Below are 27281 nucleotides of genomic sequence, written 5' to 3' on the forward strand. Positions count from 1 at the left end.
TAAAGCTTTTGTCGCGTGCTAACCAGTCAACGGAAAGACTATACGTGATTACAATTGAGCCATTCATCGTGTACAGATACAGGATGAAAGGAATAATGTGAATAATGTTGAGTGCAAGACAAAGTTCAGTAAAGTCCAATCAAAGATAGTCCGAGGGTCTCCAATGAGGTGGATAGTAGTTCAGGACTTCTGTCTAGTTATTGGTAGCATGGTTTAGAGGGATATGGGTCAAACACAGATAGTTGGGTCCTTTTCAGAATGGCAGGCAGACTGATGGGTTGCCGCTGGGACTCCAGTTATTTACAATATATATTAATTATTTAGACGAGGGAATTAAATGTAACATCTCCAACTTTGCGGATGACACAAAGCTGGGTGACATGGGAGCTGCAAGGAGGATGCTATGAAGCTGCAGGGCGACTTGGATAGGTTGGATGAGTGGGAAGATGCATGGCAGATGCAGTATAATGTAGATAAATGTGAGGTTATCTACTTTGGTGGCAAGAACAGGAAGGCAGATTAATATCTGAATGGTGTCAGATTAGAAAAAGGGGAGGTGTTTACACACCTGGATGTGCTTGTACATCAGTCACTGAAAGTAAGCATGCAGGTACAGCAGGCAATGAAGAAAGCTAATGGCATGTTGGCCTTCATTACGAGCGGATTTGAGTTTAGGAGCAAGGAGGTCCTACTGCAGTTGTACAGGGCCCTGGTGAGACCACACCTGGAGTTTTGTGTGCAATTTTACTCCTAATTTGAGGAAGGACATTATTGCTATTGAGATAATGCTGCATAGGTTCACCAGGTTAATTTCCGGGATGGCAGGACTGACATATGATTAAAGAATGGGTCGACAACTTGTATTCACTGGAATTTAGAAGGATGAGAGGGATTCTTATAGAAACATATAGCATTCTTAAAGGATTGGACAGGCTAGATGCAGGAAAAATGTTCCCGATGTTGGGGGAGTCCAGAACCAGGCTTTACAGTTTGAGAATAAGGGGTAGGCCATTTAGGACTGAGATGAGGAAAAACCTTTACACCCATAGAGTTGTGAATCTGTGGAATTCTCTGCCACAGAAGGCAGTGGAGGCCAATTCACTAGTTTTCAAGAGAGAGTTAGATTTAAGCTCTTTGGGCTAGAATCAAGGCATACGGGGAAAAGGCAGGAATTTTAAATGATCAGCCATGATCATATTGAATGGCAGTGCTGGCTTGAAGGGCCAAATGGCCTCCTCCTGCACCTATTTTTCTATGTTTCTACTGGTGTAGGTGGGACATGTTGGTTCATGTGGGCAAGTTCCGCCAAAGGGCCTTTCTCCACTCTTTGTGACTCTCTGACTTTCTATGACTCTCTCTATTGTGCTGCTGCATCAGAATTTAATTGTTCTGTTTTGGGACATGTGACAATAACATTTCTCTCTCTGTGTCTCTCTCAATCGTGCCTTTGTTCCTTCTCTCGCAGGCTTTAGACTTTACACTTTAGAGCTGCAGCAGATGATGCTTGACCAGCTGAGTTACTCCAGCACTTTGTGTTCTATGCAAGATTCCAGCATTTGCAGTTCCTTTAGCCTTTATCTACCCAGTAACTCCCCTCCTCCCACCTGTATCAACCTATCACTGGCCAGGCTTTGTCCAACCCCTTCCTCTTTTCCAGCTTTCTCCTCCCCTACTGCATCAGTCTGAAGGGTCCCGACCCAAAACGTCGCCTGTCCCTTTCCTCCACAGTTGCTGCCTGACCCGCTGAGTTCCTCCAGCACTTTGTGCTTTGCTCAAGTTTCCAGTATCTGTAGTTCCTGGTGTTCCCATTACAACTGATCGGACAACATCTTTCCAGCCTTCCAAACTCTCTTTCATGAAAAGACTCAGGAAAAAAAAAAATAGAAATTAGATCATTGCAGGAATAAAGGCATTGGCTCGGTATCGTAAAATGAAACTTCTGAACGGTCCTTCCATAAGCTACAGTACTGTCCGATACATCTCACAGGAGTGCATACTGTCGTTGTGTCCTTGGGCAAGACACTTCACCCACCTTTGCCTGTGTGTGTCCTTGGGCAAGACACTTCACCCACCTTTGCCTGTCTGTATGGAAGTAATTGTGTGAAGCACTTTGGGGTCAATGCAAGTTGACTAAAAATGTGCTATATAAATAAAGACATTATTATATTATTATCTCTACCCCATTGCAGACTGTGGACTTTTCTATGGAACTGCTGCACTACAACTCTGAGAACTAGGGTTTGCACTGTGTATCTTAGTTTAGTTTAATTTAGTTTGGTTTAGTTTAGTTTAGTTTATTGGCACGTGTACCGAAGTGGAGTGAAAATCTTTTTATTGTATGCTAATCGGTCAGAGGAAAAGCTGTACTTGATTACATTCGAACCGCCCACAGTGTACAGATACATGATAAAGGAATTAACGTTCAGTGTACGATAAAGTCCAATTATAGTCAGTCCAAATATCTCTAATGAGGTGGATAGTAGCTCAGGACCACTCTCCAGTTGTTGGTACTTAGGTTCAGTTGCCTGATAACAGCAGGGAAGAAACAGCTAAGTCTCCTTGCTCTATTTTTTGTATGAGTTTGACTTGATTGTATTTATGTGTGGTATTATCATATTTGTTAAAATAGCATGCAGAACGTAGCTTTTCACTGTACCTCAGTACACAGATAATAAACCTAAGCCTTATAATTGAATGAATGCCCAATATTTGTTCATTTTCTATCTATTCCAAGTATGCTTCATAAATATGCAAACACGCAAAATATCTACCGATAGTGAGGAGGAGAGAGATCACATGAGCATGGATGTGAACCAAAACCAAAACAAAGAAGTGGAACAGCACCTCATATTCCACTTGGGTAACTTACAACCCAACTGTATGAACAGTGAATTCTCCAATTTTAGGTCATCTCTAACAACACCCCCTTCCCCTTCCACCTTCTCCCCCCCACCCACCCCTTTCATCAAGCCTCACCCCAGCCACTCCCTCTTCCCCCCCTCTCCCATCAGGCAAGAAGCACAGAAATGTGAAAACGCACACCCCCAGTTTCCGGGACCGTTTATTTTCCAGCTGAATACAACATACAATATACAATATTTTATTACATGTCATTTGAACCTCAGTGAGGCTCAAACGAAACTCCGTTTCCATAGCCATACAAACAAAGACAATTCCTACAAGACATACAAACAATTCAATTCACACAAACATCCATCACAGTGAATCTCCTCCTCACTGTGATGGAAGGCAAAGTCTTTTCTCTCGCCTGCACCATTTCTCTCCCGATGTCGAAGCCCCAGGCGGGCGATGGTAATGTCCCACGGCCATTTAAGGCCGCGCCGGGTGATGTACGGCCCCGCTCCAGGCCTAAAAGTCACAAAGGTGGAGCCCCCGGCGGGCGCTGGAATGTCCCACAGCCACTAAATCCGTGCCGGACGATGTACGGCCCCGCTCCGGGTCGTTCCAACTCCGCAACACGGGCTGGAGAAGTTGAGTTGCGGGAGCTCCGAAAAAGCGGTCTCCCACCCGGACCCGCGAGCTCCCGATGTCCCAGTCCACTGCTCTGTAACTGGAGCCTCCGAGCTCCGGAGGCGGGCCGCAGCAGTGAACCACACTCCAAGGCCGGCCAGCCCGATGGTGAGTAGTCCACAGCTCCGCAGGCTCCGCGACTGGAGCCCCCAGGTCGTTCCGGTTGGAGGTCGCTCCACGGTGCTAGGCCCCAACAACAACGGAGACCCGACAGAGAAATGGTTGGGTCTCCCGTGCAGGGAAGAAATTTTTAAAAGTTTCGCCCTCCCCCCTCACCCACATATACACAGTTAAAAACACTATTAAAAAACACGAACAACTATATTTAACTAGACAAAAATGTTTTTAAAAGACAGACAGGCTGTAGGGGCCGCTGCAACGTGAGTCGCTCCGCCGCAAGGAATGGTTCTGAGTCACTATCTACCTCGTTGGAGACCCCTGGCTTATCTTTAATCGGACTTTACTGGACTTTATCTTTTACTAAACATTTTTCCCTTTATCCTTTTTCTGTACACTGTGAATGGATCGATTATAATCATGTATAGTATTTTTGCTGACTGGTTAGCACGCAACAAAAGATTTTAACTGTACCTTGGTACGCGTGACGATAAACAAAACTAAACTTTCCTCATTGTCTCACCAGGATTCATACCCTGCCCCTCCAACCACATTCCTTCCTCCAGCTTCACGGTTTGCAACTCTTCATTCCTATTGTCTCACGCCTTCTGTTTTTTTTCTTCTCTAGCCATTGTCCAATCATCTGTCTGTCCAAGAACCCCCACACCTGTGTCCACCTATGATCTGCCACACCTTGACCTGCCTCTCCTCTCTTTCAGCTTTCTTCCCCTCCATCCCCCATCAATCAGTCTGCGGGAATCAATCACAAAGGGAGGCGGGTGTATGGAGCCAGCTGCCAGTCGAGGTAGCTGTGGTAGGGACAATCATAATGTTAAAGAAACCATTAGACAAGTACATGGTGAGAACAGGTTTAGAGGGAGATGGACCAAACGCAGGCTTGCGGGACGAGTGTAGCTGGGACATGTTGTTTGGTGTGGGCACGTTTTGCCAAAGAGCCTGTTTCCACACTGCATCACACTATGACTCGATGACTAAGCATTCTGACCCGAAATGTTGCCTTTCCATGTTCTCCAGCGATGCTGCCTGACCTTCTGAGTTACTCCAGTACTGCATGTCTTTTTCTTGTAAACCTGCATCTGATGTTCCTTGTTTATATAGAGATGTGGTTTAAATACATAGATCGGAATACAAATGTGCCAGGAAAATCCCAGAAAAGTTCGATGTTATTACTGCTGAAAACACTCAGGCGGTCAGGCTGCATCTATGGAGAGGGAAGTAGAGTGAACGTTTCTGATCTGGGACCCTTCCTCAGTGTGTGTGTGTGTGTGTGTGTGAACGTACATATAACCCATGTATATGTGTAGGAAGGAACTTCAGATCTTGGTTTACACCACAAACAGACGCAAAAAGCTTGAGTAACTCAGCGGGTCAGGCAGCATCTCTGCATTTCATCACCTATTCCTTTTCTACAGAGATGCTGCCTGAGCCAAGTGTGTTACTCTTGCTTTTTGTGCCGAACCCATATATATGCATTGGTTCAGGAAGCCACCACCACCACCACCACCTCACGGAGAAATGGGAATGAACAACGAATACTGGCTTGCCACCAGCACAGGAAATCTGTAAAGTCAGTAATGAAGTCCCATGCTGGTCGTTCCTCCTTCTCCTCACTCCTGTCAGGCAGAAGATACCAAAGCTAGAAGATGCGCACCACCAGACTCAGGAACAGATTCTTCCCCTCTGTTATCGGCATCTGAAGGGTCTTTCCATGAGCAAGGGTGCTGTCTGATTCACTTCTACCCCACAGTGGACATTGGACTTTGTCTCTGGAGCTGGTGCACCACAGTGCTGAGGATTATATTCTGTACTCTGTGTCTTCCCCTTTGCTCTACTGATTATACTTGAGTTTTCCTTGATTGTATTTGTGTACATTATTGTCCGATTTTATATCAAAGTCACGTGAGTGACTACGTGAAGAGCCCGCCAGTCCGCATGCGCGTCAATACGTCAAGCGCATGGCGCATGGACCGGCTGGGGGGAACGTCGGTTCCCCCAGCGGTAAGTTTAAACACCTCTCAGGTAAGTGCAAACTTGCACTGGGTATGTTTGGTGTACTTTATTTTCAACAAGTCTCTAGGTTGTGCCTATGGGAAAGCCTAGGACTAAACCAAGATGGGCCGCCGTAAAAGCGGCAGCAGAACACCGCGGCAGTGCGAGAAGCAGGCGGCCGTCCATTTCTACGTCAGAGTCACTGACAGATTCGGTCTGCTCAGCTACCTCTGAATTGGCTCCTATAGGGAGCAGCTTGGCAGCCCCGAAGGGGGAATAAGCCAAAGCTAAAACAATGAGACAAGTCCTGTCGGACGATTCAGGCCAGGAAGATTCTGCTCCCACATCCATGTCTGATGTGTTAGGCCGTTTGTCTCAGATGGAGCATCTTATGGAGAAGATGCTAGCACATAATATGCTCCGTGCCACAGAGGCATACTCAGGCAGTTCAATTCAAACGCCTGCTGCAGCTCCTGGTCCAGGGTTGCTATTTTCCTCCCACTCGGACGAGGGGAGTTTCGGAGATCAGTGTGCAGCTGATTCCGAATACGAATGTGTGCCGGAGGCCCATGCCATAATGCATGATGTGAGTGTATCGCATAAAGAAGAGTTGCCCGCTCTTGCCTCCAAATTTGCTGTTCCTTCAGGGACAGGCAAGCCACTTCAAGGGGAGTTGGCCAGCAGCACCAGCTACCTCACTTCCCACCAACTGAAGGAGGAAACTATGGTGTAAACGGCTGCGAGATATCCCAGTCCGGAGAATTGCACAACCTTAAATGTGCCCTTAGTTAACGCCACTATTTGAGATAATATTGGGTCCAGTACAAGATCCAGAGAACTGAAGCTTCAACGGATCCTGAGGCTATTGTCCTCAGGAATCATGGCCTTTGCTAGGTCATTCGATGAGGTTCAGTTATCAGAAGTTCAGCAGGATGCTATGGCACTGCGTGCAATGCCCATTTTGAAATCAACTGCTTCCGGAAAGACGCCATCTAGCTAGAATTGAATCCAAAGTTCGCACATTTATGCAGGGCCAGCAATATTCAGCCTCCTAAATTCCTCTTCGTAGAAGACTTGAGCAGGTCAAGGACTTGCATGAGGAGTCAAAAGCTGCTGGCATGATCAAGCAGTTCCTACAGGTCTTTTTTAGGCCAAGGCCCATCTCGCCCATCCTGGAAGATGCGGCAGCCTCACGCCCCAACAGCTCAAGCTTTCTATGCTTTCCCTCCATTCTGCCTCGTTGGATGATGCTTGCAAAAAATCATGCAAGACTTCGCATCGGGTATTTTAGTAGTGCCTAACTGGCCTACACAACCATGGTTCCCTTTACTGTTAGGAGTATTAACGGAACTACCCATGGTTGTTCATAGACATGAACATTTGCTTATTCAGCCCGTTGCTCGGGAACCTCATCCTCTACATGACAGAATCGACCTGTTAATTTGCAGAATCTGAGAAGACCTTTCGTGGGGCTCGGATTATCCGACCGGACGGTGGACATAATCACTGCAGCTTGGCGGGATGGCACTAAGAAGCAGTACATCTCATACTGTAAACAATGGGAAGACTTTTTTGTCAATACTCATATGTTACATTACGGCAGATATAGCCAATGTGTTGGAATTTCTTTCAACCTTATATTTTGAGAAAAGATTAAGTTATAACGCTTTTAACACTGCTCGTAGTGCTTTGTCGTCATATTTCCTGCTAGACTCTGGACACCATTCTGTCAGCTCTCATCCATTGGTATCATGAAGGGTATTTTTAACAGTAACCCTCCTAGGCCCAGATATCGGGAAGTATGGAACGTTAATATAGTATTAAGGATGCTTCGCAGTTGGGCACCAGCTGCATCTTTATCTTTGGCCCAGCTCACCTATAAATTGGTCATGCTCACGGTGCTCGTTTCAGCGCAACGAGTTCAGTCGTTACCGAAATTAAGGCTGGATAAGGCAGTTATATCCAATAATAAGGTAACCTTTTATATAGATGAGCTAATTAAGCAAAGTAGATCAGATGCGCTAGGCTTTAAGTTGGAGCTCTTGGTGTATCCACCAGATCGCAGATTATGTGTGGTTACATATATTAAAGAATACATAAAGGTTACAAAAGACCTTCGATGCAGCGAACCGGCTGTCTTCGTCAGTCATAAAAAACCACATAGAAGGTTAACGGCGCAGACCATTTCTAGATGGTTAAGATGCGTATTAGCATTCGCAGGAGTCGATACTGATGTATTTAAATCTCACTCTACCAGGGCTGCAGCCACGTTGGCAGTGAGAAATATGGAAGTTCCGCTGGATCACATCCTTGCGACAGCAGGATGTGCGAATGAGCAAACTTTTCAGACATTTTATAATAAACCGTTTGAAGTTTGATCTTTATTTTATGAGAACTTGAAGTGAGGGAATACGTGCCCTCCACTCCCAAACCTACTTCTCATAAAGATCATTTGGTAGTTCGAAGGTCGTTAATCTTTCTATAGATTAGGTCAGCAACTACTCTGTGGTTTCATACTGCTGCTCTGAGTTTTGATGCGCATGCGGACTGGTGGGCTCTTCACGTATTCCCTCACCAACTTATCATAAAATAAAGATCAAACTTCAAACGGTAAGTTCTCGTTTAATCTATCTATTTGATTTGATAGTACACAAGACAAAGCTCTACACCACTTCTTGGTACATGTAAAAATAAGAAAGCTAAACCCTCGCGTGAATAGAATATGCATTGAGGGTGGCACAGTGGCACAGCGGTAGAGTTGCTGCCTTACAGCACCACAGACCCAGGTTTGACTCTGATTATGGGTGCTTTCTGTACGGAGTTTGTACATCCTTCCTCTGACCATGTGGGTTTTTTTTACAAAAGACGCCCAGGTTTGCACGTTAATTCACTGCTGTAAATTGTCCCCAGTGTGTGGGATAGTGCTAGCATAGGGGGTGATGCACTCGGTGGGCTGAAGGGCCTGTTTCCATGCTGCATCTCTAAAGCCTAAGGAAATATAGCATGTCTCCAATAACTCTTACCATTTGTACAGATGAACCATAGAAGGCGTCATATCTGGATGTCTTCCCAACACGCTAGAAATTGCAGACTACATCTCTCCTTCAAGGGCTTGTCCCACTTTGCGATTTTATGAATGACGAGGGGCGTCAGTGACTGATGCCCGATGTTGCCTAAAAACCGTCAAGTAGATGACAGGATACGACACAGCCGCATCAAGGTACGACACTCCGCGTCACCATGGGTCACCAATTTCCACGCGTCACCATGCGTCGTCTATAGGTCGGCATGCGACAGCATATGACAGCATAAAACAGCGCCTGTGACGTCACAGCCTTTAAGCGGCGTCAATGTACGTCCACTCGCGACATGATACGGCGAGATACGACAGGTTGCGTCATCTGGGGCACGTGACGTCATTTGATTACCCAGCTTCCCTATAAATCATGACTCATCATTGTCGCATGGTGACGCATGGTGACGCATGGTGATGCACGATGGCGCACAATTAATTAGCATCGGCAATGACCCCGCATCACCATGCGTCACCACGCATCACCCATACATCATCGTGCGAAAGGGTGCACAACATGATAAGACACGCAGATGTCGCGCGAGGATTTTGAACATTCCAAAATCCTGGGGGCGGCGGGGAGACACCGTGCGTCACCCGCGTGTCACTACATGCGTCACCACGCATCACGACCACACAACGACGCGACAACCTCTTTTCACGCTGTCGCCTAAAATGTCGCCCAAGTGGGACAGGCCCTTCACTCTGCCTGGGGAAAACAGCCAGCATAATTCAAGACCACTCACATCCCAAGCATTTCCTCCTCCTCTCTCACGTTGGGTAGAGTACACAAAAGCTTGAAAGCACATACCACCAGACTCAGGAATGGCTTCTTTCTGAATTCTGAACAGTCTGAAGAAGGGTCCTGACCTGAAACATCACCTATCCATGTTCTTGAGAGATGCTGCCTGACTAGCTGAGTTACTCCAGCACTTTGTGTCCATTTATTTGTAAACCAGCATCAGCAGTTCCTTGTTTCATTAATGAGAAAGTTGCTGTATAAACAACTTTCAATTGTTCAATTGTGCTTTATTGTCACGTATACACAGGACTGTGAAATTATTTGTAATTGGACTCTTCAACAGAATGTTTAAATTCTAAGTATGAATACCCAATCACCCAATCTACCCCTTTGCACTTTTTAATCTGCACTTTTTCTGTAGCTGTGACACTTAAATTCTGCACTTTGTTTATTTTCTCTTTTTTACCTGCCTGTTTAGTTTAGTTTAGTTTATTAGTGTTATCAGGTGAAGAAAGCGAATGGTATGTTAGCATTCATAGCAAAAGGATTTGAGTACAGGAGCAGGGAGGTTCTACTGCAGTTGTACAGGGTCTTGGTGAGACCACACCTGGAGTATTGCATACAGTTTTGGTCTCCTAATCTGAGGAAATACATTCTTGCCATAGAGGGAGTACAAAGAAGGTTCACCAGACTGATTCCAGGGATGTCAGGACTTTCATATGAAGAAAGACTGGATAGACTCGGCTTGTACTCGTTAGAATTTAGAAGATTGAGGGGGGATCTTATAGAAACTTACAAAATTCTTAAGGGGTTGGACAGGCTAGATGCAGGAAGATTGTTCCCGATGTTGGGGAAGTCCAGAACAAGAGGTCACAGTTTAAGGATAAGGGGGAAATCTTTTAGGACCGACATGAGAAAAACATTTTTCACACAGAGAGTGGTGAATCTCTGGAATTCTCTGCCACAGAAGGTAGTTGAGGCCAGTTCATTGGCTATATTTACGAGGGAGTTAGATGTGGCCCTTGTGGCTAAAGGGATCAGGGGGTATGGAGAGAAGGCAGGTACAGGATACTGAGTTGGATGATCAGCCATGATCATATTGAATGGCGGTGCAGGCTCGAAGGGCCGAATGGCCTACTCCTGCACCTATTTTCTATGTTTCTATGTTTCTATCTGTAGCGAAGAACAGTTAAAGCATTTTTGTTTGGTGCTATCCAGTCAGTGGAAAGACTATACGTGATTACAAACCAGCAATTTACAGTTTATAGATACATGATAAGGGAATAACTTTTAGTGCAAGTTAAAGCCAGTAAAGTCCGATCAAAGATAGTCAGAGAGTCACTAATGAGGTAGATGGGAGGTCATGATCGCTCTCTAGCTGGTGAGATGATGCCTGATAAGAGCTGGGAAGAAACTGTCCCTGAATTTGGAAGTATCGGTTTTCACGCTTCTGTACCTCTTGCCTGGTGGGAGAGGGGAGAAGAGGGAGTAGTAATGTTGTGCTGGTGCATGGTAGGATTGCATTCATGTATGGTATCATTTGCCCGGAGAGTTGGCAAAACAAAGTTTGTTCACTGTGTCTTTGTGCACGTGACAATAACAAAGCAACTCCAAGAGCCGTGATGTGCCGCAGAGTGAGATGACCGATTCTCGTTGTAACAGTCTCTTGACTGGGGCGTGCCGCTGCCAGATCAAAAGAATGAACTTGTCCACGTTGAAAAAAAGGCATGAAACTCAAGTAGGTTAAACGGCGAAAGGAGAGATTTATGAAAGCGACCGAAGTTCCAACAAACTTTTCACCTCCTTCCTTCGTCAGAAAACCCATTCAATTCCCAATTTCGCTGCTGTAAAACAGAGAAACCTCTACACAAAGCATAACACGACGAAATTGCCTGGTTGTTTACATTTCCCCGTGCATAAATCATACTAATCGGTCTTTCAAGGCAACAATTTTGTTTCAATGTTGTAAACGGCGCTATCAAACAAATGAAAACATTCTGTGGGTGTTTGAGAGTAAAGATAGTTTTTTAAATCTATTTCGTATCCATGCTGGATAAAAACGATCATTACCGCTGCCAGGCCGGTGGTAGGAAATAGATCTGATTTAATCGACTAATGACCCGAGAGGAATGGACATTATAATTTAAGATACATTAATGTATCATTAGGACTGCAGCACCGAAAAGTTCGGTGGGAGCTGGTTGGATAATAATCTTTTAAAGGGCGATTGAGAACTTGACATTTTTTTAGTTGCAATACATTGTTGTGTGTGTGTGTGTGTGTGTGATTCTCTTGCGCTGTTTGATTTAACAACAGCACTTCCAGCCACTTCTTAAACGGTTGCGAATGATGTGCAATTTAGATGAAAGTACGTTAACCTTGGCCGGTAGTACGCCGCTGCCTTTTGTTGCACGCGTGGACCGTCAATGTATCTTTCAAACATCACATTGCAGCCAGGGCACCGAATTCTAACGAGTAACTTACGAAGAAAGTGACGGAGATAGAGAGAGGGGAGGCGATGCATCGGTGATCTGTTTCGTTGATGGCTGGGTTTTATGTTAACGCACATGCAAGTGGAAACTAAATATTGCACAGTGCTTATTTCAGAGACAATGGCTGCGACTTAATTGATGTTATCTTTCAAGTGAGAGGAGTGGGATTTCGCTCCTTGATTCTTTACCGAGACCGACCCTCGGGTACGCCCGCTAACACGGCCTTTGTTGCAAAGACGAGAGATCTGAGCGTTGTAAGACAAACTCTTCTGTCAATCTCACTCATGCACAAAGAAACAGTTATCTCCTGGGTTGTCACAAGTCAGGCCGGCACAATAGTGCACTTCAGAAAAACCAACGGAAGGGACCCCTTGAACATGGTTTAACTGCAAAGGGAAATTTTCTAATTGATCTTTCTTTTTAAAAAGTGAAGCAGAGTGCTTACACTCCTTTGTTAAATTAATGAAAAATAGGTCGAACCAAAGGCTAAAGTAAGAAAAGTGGAAGCTTGCTGTGGCAATAAAGTTCTAAAGTAAACATACCGCGGTGGGAGGTTAATCTTTTAATAGGCTTAACACGCTGCTTCTCTAAGGCACGTTTCTCCACATTGTTGTACAATGGTGTAGCAGTCATTAAATCCCAATGTAGGTATGAGTGACTCATAAATCTTGGCTTTAAACTGCAAATTAGAAGTGCTCAGCGCGTGGTGCAATGGATCGCGATTGTAACATCTTTCCAAGACTTACAAATAATCAAAATGTAGATTTAAATCATCTTTTACATCGCATTTGGCTAGGCTTTCTGAATTAACGACAATAATCCAAATGCTTTAACGTTTAAGACACAATTGTTTGCGCATTCAATTAATAGTTTAGGGAAACGGCGGAAAGTTGCCAACATTCTGCGTATGTGTGCGTGTATGTATGGGTGTCTGTATATGTATATGTGTGTTGGTATGGATGTGGGTGTCTGAGTGTGTGTATGTGTGTGTGTCTGAGAGAGAGAGAGAGACTCTCGCATTGCAATTTGAAATGGAAGATAGACACAAAAAGCTGGAGTAACTCAGCGGGACAGGCAGCATCTCTAGAGAGAAGGAATGGGTGACATTTCGGGTCGAGACCCTTCTTCAGACTGAGATTTATTTCTGCAGTTCCTTCCTACACCTTGCACTTTGAAATAGTCATTTGTCTGCATTCCTAACCATACCACTTATATTTAAGCATGAAGTCGCTTATTTTAAACAATTACCGATGGTGCAACACGTGAATCAACAGCGAAGATGCCGAACTTGCCGCAGGTTTGTGGTGTGTTTGACAGAGATAACTCGTGTTGCCCTGATTGTAACTGATTGATGGAGCAATAAGATAAAGGCTATATCTCGTTTCCCTTATCCCTAACCAGTTAGAAAAAGGGGATCGACCCGACCCATTCCTTATCTCCAGAGATGCTGCCTGTCCCACTGAGTTACACCAGCATTTTGTGTCTATCTTCGGTTTAAACGAGCATCTGCAGTTCCTGCCTACACAATAAGATAACGGGGTCTTCAGTGAGTTAATGTTACACATACCTTACCCCGAGAGCAAGAACTACAATAACTTAACGGGAAAGCAATAATCTACTGAGTTTCTAGTTTCAAGTGAAGTTTATTGTCGTATGCACGTCGGGTGAGAAAGTGTAGGGAGGAACCGCAGGCGCTGGTTTACGCCGAAGATAGAAACAAACGTCTGAAGTAAGTCAGGCAGCATCTCTGGAGAAAACGAATAGGTGGCGTTTCGGGTCGAGACCCTACAATTAATATCTTGCTTTGAGGTGACTTCTGCGTATGTAGTTTATCATCCAGAGGGACACGGCTAACCGTTCTTTAAACTTGCAAAGCCTTTTTTCCCGCTATATCTAAATCTTATTTTTGCAGATCTGGTTTCGTTTATTGTCACGTGTACCGGTGAAAAACTTTTTGTTGCGTGCTATCCAGTCAGCGAAAAGGCTGTTTATTATTACTATCGAGCAATCAGTGTACAGATACAGGATAAAGGGAATGCCATATGTACCGACAACGGAACAATCGCAACTCTTACTTGCTGTAGCTAGTTTATGTGTCCATAAATGTAATAGCACAGAGATAATAGGGGATAACGTTTAGTGCAAGATAAACTCCAGTAAAGTCCGATTAAATATAGTCCGAAGGTCTTCAACGAGGTAGATAGTAGCTCAGGCCCGCTCTCCAGTTGTTGGTAAATTGTCACAAGATTAAAACTTTGCAGATGACACCAATGCGGTGTCATCTGCAATCTCATGCAATGAAGATTAGATGTTACAAATGCACATAATGGTGCGTTAATGAAGAATGCACCTTTTGCAACCTTTATCTGCTGCGGGGGGTGGGGGGATGAAGTACCCAGTTACCTTCCCCTGCTATAGCGTGTACAACATGCAATCTGTCCTCCTCAGTTGCATGGGTGCAGGGGGTTAAACTGGTGAACGAGTGATCAGGGGAGGTGCGAGTCCCCCAGGTGTGCAGGCAGTCAGGGGGAGGGAGGGAGGGAGGGAGGGAGGCAGGCGCGTGGCTGGCGCGAGGTGCGGGTGAAGGCAGCCCCGGGGTGAATGGAGGGCGGAGAAAGGGCGGGGCGGGTCGAGCCCATTCATACGCGCCAACAGAAGGGAAGGCCGCGGGTGGAGGGGGAGCGCCCGCACGCGCGAGCCACGCCCTCCATTGTCTCCGATTGGGCGGGCCCGCCGCGCTCATCTGCATGGCGGCCCCTCCCCCCCATTCACTGGCCGCACGCGCCGGCTCGCGACCCGATTGGCTGCCAACACGCGACCGGCGCGAGCAGCCCCCCCTCGCGACTCCCCGCTGACACCCGGAGCGGCGCTTTGATCCCGGCGGCGCGTGCCGCATTTAAAGGCGGTCGCGGCCCCTTCTGCAGCAACAGGAGAAGATTTACCTGCGCACACTTCTCACTCTCTCTCACTCGCGTGTGTGTGTGTGCCGCCCGCCCGTGCCCGCATGCATGCATAGTGTTTGTATTTGAGCATCTGTGCAATTGTATTTTACGTGTACACACGCGCGACCACCAAAAGCATCAGCGCTTTTGGAGCAATAACAAGGTTATCCAACAAAACTTTTTTTTACTTGATCATTTTTTTTGTTGCATTTTACAAATCCTTTCCTGCCCAGTCCACGTTCCGATTCTTTGATTGCAATGAGTCAGATGCATTCGGAAGACTGGACGGGGATGAAGGAACTGGCGGCTGACAGGTGCGTGCAGCACGCTGCTCAAGGCTACCCGCCACCAGTGGCTGTCGCCCCGCTCTCTCTGCTGGACACTGACCCCAGGGGTTGGCTTGCGCCCAGTTTGCAAAGCAACTGCCCGGCTCACGGCGACTACTTGGCACCTGGGCCGTCCGACGAGATGCTACTTCTGGGACCCGGGACGGAGATGGAGACGACGCGGCAGTGCAAGAGCCCGCAATTGAAAGTGCGGGAGCTGTGCAAGCTGAAGGGGGTGGGTTTGCAGGAGCTGGGCTGCAGGCAACGAGCTCCGCCGAGCAGGCATGTGAACGGCGTGCAGAAGCAGAGGAGGCTGGCGGCCAACGCCAGGGAGAGGAGGAGAATGCACGGCTTGAACCACGCCTTCGACCAGCTCCGGAACGTCATCCCGTCCTTCAACAACGACAAGAAGCTCTCCAAGTACGAGACCCTGCAGATGGCGCAGATTTACATCAGCGCCCTGGCCGAGCTGCTGCAAGGAGGTGAAACCGGAGCCAAGGGCGAAGCTTCGTCCCGGGCTGCAAGCAACGCCTCCCCGGGCTGCAGGCGTCACTCGAACACGGCCTTCCCCGTGCAATTCTCCTTTCAGGAAGGGGAAGAGCTGGACCTGTCTCAGGACGAGATGGCGACCGAGGACAGCAGCAAAACGTCCCCCCGCTCTCACCGGAGTGACGGCGAGTTCTCCCCACACTCACACTACAGTGACTCCGAAGACAATCCAATGGACATGGAAAGCGAGGACGAGGAACTCTCAGGACTTCAACAGCCCCCGAATTACCAATAAATGCAAAAATTGCAAGGGAATAAGAACCTGTCTTCCATGATTCTTATGTTTTCTCTATGTTTTGCTATGAATGCTAAATGCTAATTGAATATTCTTGTTTTTTAATGTAAGAATACTAATTTTTATACGAATTCCATATTGCTGATGATGTTTCTTGCAATACACGCACTTTATATTAAAAAAAACTCAGCCCGGGAACTGAAACTGCCAATTTCTATCGTTGAAATATTTAAGTAGCTACGTTGCATCACTGTGTTTTTATATAGATTATATATATGGTTCCAGACGTGATTTGTCTCCGGTCGTTCTCTGTGTCTTGGCGACTGCAAATATAGAATTATTATTTATTGCTAATAAGAGTGTATTTTTTCTCGACCGCTTATCTCCGTTCGATTACTTTTTGAGTGTGTTTGTGTGTGTGCGCGTGTAAATACAAGTACTATTTTTAATCACGCATATGATAAAAATCATCGTCTTAAATGAAAATGTTTCGTTTAAGTTTAGCAATCTTTCCGCCACCGTTTGTGTACTGTTCCTTCGAGTTTTTTAATGCTAAATAAATGAATTTAAAAAAATATATACACTGGACTAACTGTTATTTTGTTGTGTACAAAATCATGAGAGGAATAGATCGGGTGAACGTACAGAGTCTCTTGCCCATAGTAGGGGAATCGAGAACCACAGGACATAGAAGGTGAGAGAGAGGGGGGGGGGTTAATAGAAACCCGAAGGGTAACTTTTACACACGAAGAGTGGTGGTGGATGTATGAAAGGAGCTGTCAGACGTGGTTGTTGAGGCAGGTACCATCGCGACGTTGAAGAAACATTGGACAGGTACATGGATAGGACAGGTTTAGAGAGATAGGGGCCAAACGCAGGAAGGTGAGACTAGTGTAGATGGGGCATATTGGTCTGGGAAGTTGGGCCGAAGGGCCTGTTTCCACGCTGAGAGGCACAATGACATCGATTTATTAGTTACATATTTTTGTTGATTTTTGTAAAGTTAATTAAATTGAATTATTATTTGGGATTTTAACATAATGTAGCGCAAATTTATTTTTACCGAATTATTATATTTCGGGGTGTGCGTGGTTTTATAAAGCCATCTTAAAGTTCGGTAGTTGGGAAGTTTTATTTGTATTTTCTTGAAGTTGGTTGCCGCCATGAATGGAATAGTTTTTTTTGTCATTCAGGAGGCCTGTATTATTCTCAGTCACCAATTGTCCCCACATTGTTGGATTTGGAATCGCACATGGACCAGGAATCACTTCCCTGAATGATATGAGAGCGCGATAAAGTATTTCTAACGAAATTTCTAACGAAAAGTTAGCAACGTTTGAGAAACATTTGGATAAGTGCGTGGATAGGACACGTTTGGAGGGATAGGAGCCAAGTGAGACTAATGTAGATGGGTCATGTTGGTCGGTGTGGGCAAGTTGGGCCGAATGGCCTGTTTCTACGCTGTGTGGCTCCATACATCCACACGATTCCACGAAAAGACTGCATTCTCTGTGAAATTAAAGCAAGTGGAATTTGTCGAAGTTATTTGTGGAAAAATAGCTTTTAGCATGCGGTGCAGGGTTTATTTTCAAGGCATTGGCATGAGTGCGTGTGTGTGTAAGAGAGACAGAGACAGAGGGAGAGAGTGAAAGAGAGAGGGGGGAGAAAGTGCTCACTGAATCAGTGAACCAGACAAAGACTTGTCGCCTGTCCTTTGATCCGCTGTTCTTGAATGGGGAAAAGTTGCACCACCCATTTTAATTCGGTGTCAACTTTTGTTTGAGTGGGGGGGGGGGAGAAGGGCGTTGTATGGATTTGCTCAGACAAAGAATTTTAGTCGTGGATTAACAAGAAAAAAAATACAACCACGTCGATGCTGGCAATCAGAAATAAGAATAGAAAATGCTTAAACTATTCAAGAGGCCCATGTGAACGGATTGCTAGTGTTGATATTTCAAGTCGATCAACATCATATTTACGCAACCATCATTATTCAGGTTCGGATTAGTTTATTGTCCCACACAACCAGGGGTGCAATTAAATTTCTTGTTAACATGAGACAGTAACGAGTAACGAACGATAAATACGACCCATAACGGGCGACACGGAGGCGCAGCGGTAGAGTTGCTGCTTTACAGCGCCAGAGACCCGGGTCTGATTCTGGCCACGGGTGCTGCCTGTACGAAATTTGTACGTTCCCCCTGTGACTGCGTGGATTTACTCCGGTTTCCTCCCACACACCAAAGAAACAGGTTTGTAGGTTAATTGGCTTCGGTGAAATTGTAAATTGTCCCTTGTGTGTAGGATTGTGCTAGTGATTGCTGGTCGGCGCGGACTCTAAGGGGCCGAACGGCCTGTTTCCGCGCTTGATCTCTAAACTAAACTACAAGGACACACGAGCATTTTTTTACTGAACAGCCTAATACGAAATCCGACATAGAGTTAATGAAGCGACTAGCCTTCTACAGCGAGGGACAACATTTTCAGTCGGCGCTTCTTAACAATGTACGGCTAAATCAGCCTTAAACTCCTCGATTACGCCGTGCCAAGAATTTAACATTGGTTCGAGGGCTTGAATGACTTGCTGCCCTGTTCCCCGTTAAACTGTTTTGCAGGTGAATTCGATAACTTACTTAAAGGGTGATATAAATAAATAAACACGCTCCGTAAATAACGCAGAGTCAAATGTAACACATACCCGAGTACACAAAGGCAGCCGGATAAAGCAAACTTTTATTGTTTAAAATCGTATATTTTGTAATTTTACAGGCAATTTTTTTTTAAGCGCTGTGATAAAGTTCCAACGCGCTCTTAAATCCAGTCTGTACGTGCCAACATTTGCAAACTGATATCTATTGGGACGCATGTCCAAAGTTTAATAGTCAATCGTCGATCTCAACTATAACGACCCCCGTTAAATATTTAAATCGAAAACTCCACAAAAAGCTGGAGTAACTCAGCGGGTCAGGCGGCATCTCTGGAGAAAAGAAACATGTGACGTTTCGGTCGAGACATTTCTGCAGAGGGAAAGGGAAACGAGATATATAGACGGTGAAATATTAATATGTTTAATTATTGAATGCGCGCCTAATAATACTCAGGTAATTTTTGTTTCGTTTCAAAATAAAGTCAACACGAACAAAAGCAGAGCGAGATTGGAAGGGGATTTTAAAAATCGACTCTTGACATAAAATGCAGGACAATGTGCGTGAGATCGATCGTCGAGATTTCACCAGAGCTATGACCCCCCGTTGCCGGTTTGGGTGGATGGAGTGGGTGAAATCAGTTGTCCAGTTGATCAGGTTTTCAGTGTATTTCTGTAATTAACTCAGTCCTAATCGGCATCCACGGTTCAGTTTGTTCGCAAGCAGAAACGTTGAAACAAACCAGGCAGCATTTACTCCTAACAAGGTTTAGTTTAGTTTTATTTAGAGATACGGGTAGAAGCAGGTTCCATCGATCACCCGTACACTAGAAATTGAACAATGTAATTCCTACTCGTAGCAGCAGCAGCAGCAGCACAACATAGTTGGAGGTTGTACTGTTCAATAGCCTGATGGTTGTTGGAAACAAGCTGTTCCTGAACCTGGAGGTTACAGTTATCAGACTCCAAGACCTTCTTCCCGATGGCAGGAGTGAAACGAAAGTGGGTCTCTGATGACCCTTTTAAGGTTGCGCCTCTTATCGAAGATCACTTCGATGGCGGGGAGATCAGTACCCATGATAGGAGAGGTGCCGGAAAACTGGAGGGTGGCAAATGTTTGCCTCTTGAATTTTCAAGAAGGGCTGCAGGTAAAATGCTGGGATCTATAGGCCGGTGAGCTTAACATCTGTAGTTGGTAAGTTACAGTACTGGAGAGTATTCTGAGGGATCGGATATACAGGCATCTGGATGGGCAAAGGCTGGGTAGGGATAATCAGCATGGTTTTGTACGTAGAAGGTCGTGTCTCACAACTCTGATTGATTTTTTTGAAGACGTGACCAAAAAGGTTGATGAGGGCAGAGCTGTAGATGTTGTGTACATGGACTTCGGTAAGGCCGTTCGACAAGGTTCCGCATGGTAGGCTGCTCTGGAAGGTTTGATCGCATGGGATCCAAGGAGAGATAGTTGAATGGATAGAAATTTGGCTCCATGGTGGAAGGTTGCTCCTCAGACTGGAGTTCTGTGACTAGTGGTGTGCCTCAGGGTTCGGTGATGGGCCCGTTAATGTTTGTCATCTACATCGCTGATTTGGATGAAAACGTACAGGGCAAGATTAGCAAGTTTGCTGATGATACAAAAGTTAGTGGTTTTGCTGATAGTGAAGATGGTTGTGAACGATTGCAGCAAGATCTGGGTCGATTGGCCAGGTGGGCGGAGGAATGGTTGATGGAATTTAATACAGAGAAGTGTGAGGTGTTGCATTTTGGGACGTCGAACAAGGGCAGGACCTACACAGTAAATGGCAGGCCTCTAGGTAGTGTTGTAGAGCAGAGGGATCTAGGAGTACAGGTGCACGGTTCCTTGAAGGTCGAGTCACAGATAGATAAGGTGGTCAAAAAGGCTTTTGGCACTTTGGCTTTCTACAGAGAGTATTGAGTATAGAAGTTGGGAGGTCATGTTGCAGTTGCATAAGACATTGCTGAGACCGCAGTTAGAATATTGTGTTCAGTTCTGGGCACCATGTTATAAGAAAGATATTGTCAAGCTTGAAAGGATTCAGAAAAGATTTGCGAGGATGTTGCCAGGATTAGAGGGTGTGTGCTATAGGGAGAGGTTGAGTAGGCTGGGTCTCTACTTTATGGAGCGCAGGAGGATGAGCGGAGTATACAAAAATCATGAGAGGAATAGATCGGGTAGATGCACAGACTTTTGCCCAGAGCAGGGGAATCGAGGACCAGAGGACATAGGTTCAAAGTGAAGGGAAAAAAATGTAATAGGAATCCGAGAGGTAACCTTTTCACACAAAGAATGGTGGGTGTATGGAACAAGCTTCCAGAGGAGGTAGTTGAGGCTGGGACTATCCCAATGTTTAAGAAACAATTAGACAGGTGCATGGATAGGACAGGTTTGGACGGATATGGACCAAGTGCAGGTAAGTGTGACTAGTGTAGCTGGGACATTGTTGGCCATTGTGGGCGAGTTGGGCCGAAGGGCCTGCTTCCACACTGTATCATTCTATGACTCTGATGGACCAGACAGTATTTAACATTTTTTTTTTAAATCTCCATCGTTCCTGGGCATTCGAGTTGCCGTACCAGGCCATAATGCAACCAGTCAATATGCTCTCTACCATACATCTGTAGACATTTAAGAGAGTATTTGTCAACATAACGAATCATGTCAATATTCTCAGGAAATAAATAGTCAAACTAGAATCAGAATTCATTTCTGACACAGCCACATATGATAAGTATAATCCCTGACCCCGAATAATCTCCATAATCATTAGTACATGTTTCACATCTTTAAGAACAACAGGAATTGGTGTGTTACAATGCTGAGAATTATTTTCTACACTCTATCTTCCCCTTTGCTCTTATCAATTGTATTATAGTTTGTGCACAGAGCTGGTTTAATTGATTGTAGTTATGCAGAGTATTATCTGACATGATTGTATCGCATGCAAAATCAATATTTTCTGTACCTTGGTCCACGTGACAATAATACAAGGACTTTGGGACTTTTGCCTTCCATCACAGTTATGAGGTGCCTGGTGGACTCACTGTGGTGGATGTTAAAACTGTGTTGAGTGTGTGTTTTGTTATTTTATTCTATGTTATGACTGCAAGGTTAAACCATTTTGTTGTACTGTAAATGTGCAATGACATAAAGTTGAATCTAATCTAATACACGCCTAAACCAAAACCTAAACCTAAACTTCACAAAGCAAAACACTAAGTACTGGAGGAACTCAGCAGGTCAGGCAACATATGTGGAGGAAATGGACAGATGATATTTCAGGTAGTCAGTCACCCTTCTCCAGATTGAACCTCCCAAGCAGCCAAAGTTAACCTTTGATGAAAGCTGGTCCTCCAACACCTCAGCCCACTTGAGCAAGACATCAGCTGACAGGGTCCCCATTCCTGAATGGGAAAGTGCAGGAAAATAGCATTGAGTCAGAGGTTCAACCATGTTTTAATTTAACAATGGAGCAGTCGTACAAGGTTTAATAGCCTGCTCGTGCTTCTATTTCTTACATTCCCATTATTCATCATCTCTACCTTCATGCAGTGAATTGAATTTAATAATTTATTGTCACAATGAAATTCTTTGTCTGCATACCCAAGGTATGCAAACAGTCGCCCATAAAGGGTAGTTACAAAGTTACAAAGTACCCCCGTGCCAGGTCCCTTTTTGTTCTCTCCCCCAAATCTACCCTCACGGCGATCCCCCCACGCCGGGTCCTCCTCGGTTCCTAACCTCAGCAGCGGCATCCTCGGCAATAGTCTAATTACTATTATCAAACTTCTCTGTATGTTATCACTCATGTACATATACACACACCCACATATACACACACTCTTCTTCCCCTCTCTTATCAGGCTTCTGAACGGTCCTTCCATAAGCTGGGGCACTGCCCAATTCACCTCCACCCCATTGCAGACATTGAACTCTTAGGGAACTGATGCGTGACCATGCTGAGAACTATATTTTGCCCTCTGTATCATCCCATTGCTCAGTCTTTTGTATTTGAGCTTGATTTAATTGTATCCATGTATGGTATTTACCAACTGTGTAAGAAGGAACTGCAGATGCTGGTTTAAACCAAAGATAGACAAAAAATACTGGCAAACTCAGCAGAACAGGGAGCATCTCTGGAGAGAAGGAATGGGTGACATTTCGGGTCGAGGCCCTTCTTCAGACTGGTTAGGGATAAGGGAAACGAGAGATATAGACGGTGATGTGGAGAGATAAAGAATAATGAATGAAAGATATGCAAAAAATAATGATTATAAAGGAAACAGGCCATTGTTAGCTGTTTGTAGGGTGAAAATGAGAAGCTAGTGTGACTTGGGTGGGGGAGGGATAGAGAGCGAGGGAATGCCAGGGCTACCTGAAGTGAGAGAAATCAAATTCATACCACTGGGCTGTAAACTGCCCATGAAATATGAGATGCTGTTCCTCCAATTTGCGTTTAGCCTCACTCTGACAATGGAGGAGACTGAGGACAGATAGGTCTGTGTAGGAATTGGAAGGAGAATTAAAGTGTCCTGCAATCGGGAGATCAGGTTGGTTCAGGCGGGCTGAACAAATATGTTCTGCGAAACGATCGCCCAGTCTGCGTTTGGTCTCGCCGATGTATAAGAGTCCACATTTTGAACAATGGATACAGTAGATGAGGTTGGAGGAGGTGCAAGTGAACCTGCCTAAACTGAAAGGACTGTCAGGGTCCCTGGACAGAGTCGAGGGAGGAGATAAAGTGACAGGTGTTGCATCTTCTGTGGTTGCAGGGGAAGGTACCTGGGGATGGGGCGGTTTCGGTGGAAAGAGATGATTTAACCAGGGAGTTGCGGAGGGAACGGCCTCTGCGGAAGGTGGAAATGGGTGGAGATTGGAAAATGTGGCTAGTGGTGGGATCCCGTTGGAGGTGGAGGAACTTTCGGAGGATTATGTATTATATGCGACGGCTGATGGGATGGACGGTGAGGACCGGGGGACTCTGTCTCTGTTGCGACTAGTGGGAGGGGGAGACATGAGTGAAGGCCTCATCAATGATGGGGGAAGGGAACCCCCGTTCCCCAAAGAATGATCCTACTGGCCGCTTTGTCATGGTGTCTAGCAAACTGCAAGACACACCTGTCATATTGGCCAGCATTTACGGTCCCAACTGGGATGACAGCTCATTTGTAACCAAATTTTTTACATCTCTCCCAAATATTGAAAATCACCACGTCATTGTGGGTGGAGATTTTAATCTGGTCCAAGACCCTATACTGGACAGATCTTCGAACAAAGCCTCTACTTTAACTAAATCAGGTAAGACTCTGCATGCTTTCGCCAAACAACTTGGGCTCACACAATCTCTACAAATTATCTTAGCAAAATGCAGTTTCACACTACATCTTCCTGAGTGCTTTAGAAAGAATTTTAGTCCAGTGCAGGTCGCATTTCAACGTTGTAAAAAGTTGAGATTCCCCACGACTAAATTATTTTCATTTTTTTCCCACGTGCACCGTACCTATACCCGTATAGACTTCTTTCTCTTAGATAACAGACTGCTCTCCAAAATCAAATCCAGCGAGTATCATAGCATCGTAATATCAGATCACGCTGCAACCTCCCTCGATCTCCACTTTCGTAAACGAACTAACCCCTTTAAACAGTGGAGGTTCAACTCCTCATTATTAGCAGAGGCTCACTACATGCAATTCTTGCACTCCCAAATCACCTTATATTTTGAACTGAATGACTCGCCGGACATAGCAAGAGGTATACTCTGGGAAGCTTCAAAAGCCTATATTAGGGGCCAACTTATCTCTTTTGTCTCCAACCTGAAAAGAACTGAGACATCCCAAATGGCAGACCTGTTACAAAAAATAAAGGACATTGATGACAAATATGCATCTGACCCAGACCCTAACCTTTATAGAGAACGCCTTAGGTTACAAACAGACTTTGACCTCACGTCTACTAATAAAGCTAAGCTACGATTGCTTAAATCTAGGCAACACTTTTTTGAATCTGGGGATAAAGCTGGGAAGCTTTTGGCCCATCAGGCCAGAACCGAGGCGACTTCATGGCTAATTCCAGCCATTAGATCCAACTTAGGGGAGATTCATACTGATCCTCTTAGAATTAATGAAGCATTTGCTAAATTCTACGCTGAACTATACGTTTCCGATTGTCCTCCCACTGCAGGTGACATGCTCAGTAGTATGACGTTTCCCCGAATTGACGATGAAGCCACGAGAGACTTGGGTGGTCCCATAACTGTTGCTGAGGTCCAAGCAGCCATCACATCGCTGCAAAGCGGAAAGTCACCCGGCCCTGACGGCTTCACTGTAGAATATTACAAAGCTTTCTCTGCTCTCCTCGCACCAGTCCTGAGAGATATGTACAATGAGGCGTTTCTACATCGTCGCCTACCGCCCACCTTGTCGTGGGCTACTATCTCCCTAATTCTTAAAAAGGAGAAAGATCCCCTGCTTTGTAGTAGCTATAGACCAATTTCACTCCTGAATGTGGACCTCAAAATCCTCTCTAAAGCCCTTGCGCTCCGTCTTCAACGAGTGATACCCTCTATTATCTCGTTAGACCAAACAGGGTTCATACCAGGCCGACAGTCTTCCCACAATACTAGGCGTCTCCTTAACATCATCCATTGACCGAGTAGTGAGACCCCGGAGATAGTGGTCTCCCTCGACGCCGAAAAAGCTTTCGACAAGGTCGAGTGGAGGTACCTATATGAGGCGATGGACAGGTTTGGCCTCGGTAACAGTTTTATTCTTTGGGTCAGTCTATTATACTCGTCCCCGGTGGCCTCAGTACAAACAAACGGCACACTGTCGCCCCACTTCCCCCTTCGGAGAGGTACCAGACAGGGTTGCCCGTTATCACCACTCCTGTTTGCTGTCGCGATAGAACCCTTGGCGGTCTGGTTACGCTCAGAGAAGGGCTTTAAAGGTATTACACGGTTCGACACAACTCATAAAGTCTCATTGTATGCGGATGACCTGCTCCTGTACATCTCGAACCCAGTCAGCTCTCTCCCTGTGATTACGAATATTTTAGAACGGTTTGGCGCGTATTCTGGTTATAAACTTAACTACCAAAAGAGTGAGCTATTACCGATTAACTCATTGGCTAAGCAGCTCTCTCGCTCTTTAACCTCATTCAAATGGGCAGAGGACGGGTTTCGCTAGCTCGGCATCTTTATCACAACACCCTTATCTGATATGTTCCGCACAAACTTTCTGCCTCTGGTTGAGAAAGCTGAAAGAGATTTTGACTGCTGGTCAGTTTTACCGCTATCCCTCGTGGGCCGGATAAATCTGGTCAAGATGGTCGTCCTACCCAAATTCTTGTATCTTTTCCAGCACGTCCCTATACTTATCACTAAATCTTTTTTTGATAAATTAGAAAGGACAATATCTAAATTTTTATGGGGTAGCAAACCGGCTAGAATCCGAAAGGCGATACTGCAGTCTCCTAAGAGTGACGGCGGTTTGGCACTTCCTGACTTTAGGCGATACTATTGGGCAGCTAATTTGCAAAAACTCCTGTATTGGATGAATGATGATTGCGACCACCTACCGACCTGGGTACACATGGAAAAGGCGAGTTCACATCTCCCGTTGCGGTCTGTCCTATGCTCCCAACTCCCCCTTCCTATAACATCTGTGGGTGCAGGCCGAATTGCGTCCCTCTCACTCAAGATATGGAGTCAACTCAGGAAAAACTTTGGTTTACAAGGCCCTTCCATCTTGACCCCACTGCTTAAAAACCACATCTTTAAACCTTCAAGTACAGACCACGCATTCAAAACCTGGCATAGCAACGGTATCAGTAGTATCAAAAACCTATACAAGGATGGCATCTTTTCGTCTTTTTCAGAGCTCTCGTCCAACTATAGCCTCCCAAACTCCCACCTTTTTAGTTTTTTCCAGATTAGGGATTTTGTGAAGAAGACATTCCCCCATTTCCCAAATCGCCCCCCTGAAACCCTGACCGATACCATCTTAGCTCTAGATCCCAACCAGAAGAAATGCATCTCTGTTTTGTATAACTTGTTAGGGTCGGTTATATTGAAACCTCATACCTCATTAAAAGCTGCGTGGGAGGGTGAGCTGAATACGAAACTAACAGACCAGCAATGGGACTCTGCCTTGGACTTGACCCATTCTTCCTCCATATGTGCCCGTCATGGCCTAATCCAATGCAAAGTCCTTCACAAAGTCCACTACACAAATGCAAGATTATCTAGAATTTACCCCGCTGTTAGGGACACCTGCAACAGATGTAATCAATCTCCTGCCAACCATAGCCATATGTTTTGGTCTTGCCCTAAGCTAGCAGCCTTTTGGAGGAGTGCTTTCGACTTGATAAGCAGAGCCTACGGCCAGACTATTCCTCCAAACCCACTGTCAGCCATTTTCGGTACCCCTCCCAACACCAACCTCTCTGTTGCGGTGAAACGGGTTCTAGCTTTTACAACCTTGTTAGCCCGGAGACTGATCTTGCTTAACTGGAGGCTCACCTGTCCCCCGACACACGCCCGCTGGATTAAGGAGGTGCTTTACAATTTAAAGCTTGAAAAACTTAGGTTCTCTCTCAAAGGCT

The 27281-nt window shown here is 45.5% G+C and overlaps 1 protein-coding gene across 1 annotated transcript; it reads left to right on the top strand.

Annotated features, from left to right (window-relative positions):
* Window positions 1-14878: 14878 nt before the first annotated feature.
* Window positions 14879-16584, top strand: atoh1 (atonal bHLH transcription factor 1). Its single transcript, XM_033022422.1, has one exon. It carries the CDS (start codon window positions 15166-15168, stop codon window positions 16015-16017), a length of 852 nt encoding a protein of 283 aa, XP_032878313.1. The 5' UTR covers window positions 14879-15165; the 3' UTR covers window positions 16018-16584.
* The last annotated feature ends 10697 nt before the right edge of the window (window positions 16585-27281 follow it).

Source organism: Amblyraja radiata, chromosome 1 (genome assembly GCF_010909765.2).
Source record: "Amblyraja radiata isolate CabotCenter1 chromosome 1, sAmbRad1.1.pri, whole genome shotgun sequence".
Lineage (NCBI taxonomy): Eukaryota > Metazoa > Chordata > Chondrichthyes > Rajiformes > Rajidae > Amblyraja > Amblyraja radiata.

What these genes read in the sequence shown, in the direction of transcription:
- atoh1 (XM_033022422.1), top strand. Translation starts at nt 15,166, where the DNA reads ATGAGTCAGATGCATTCGGAAGACTGGACGGGGATGAAGGAACTGGCG.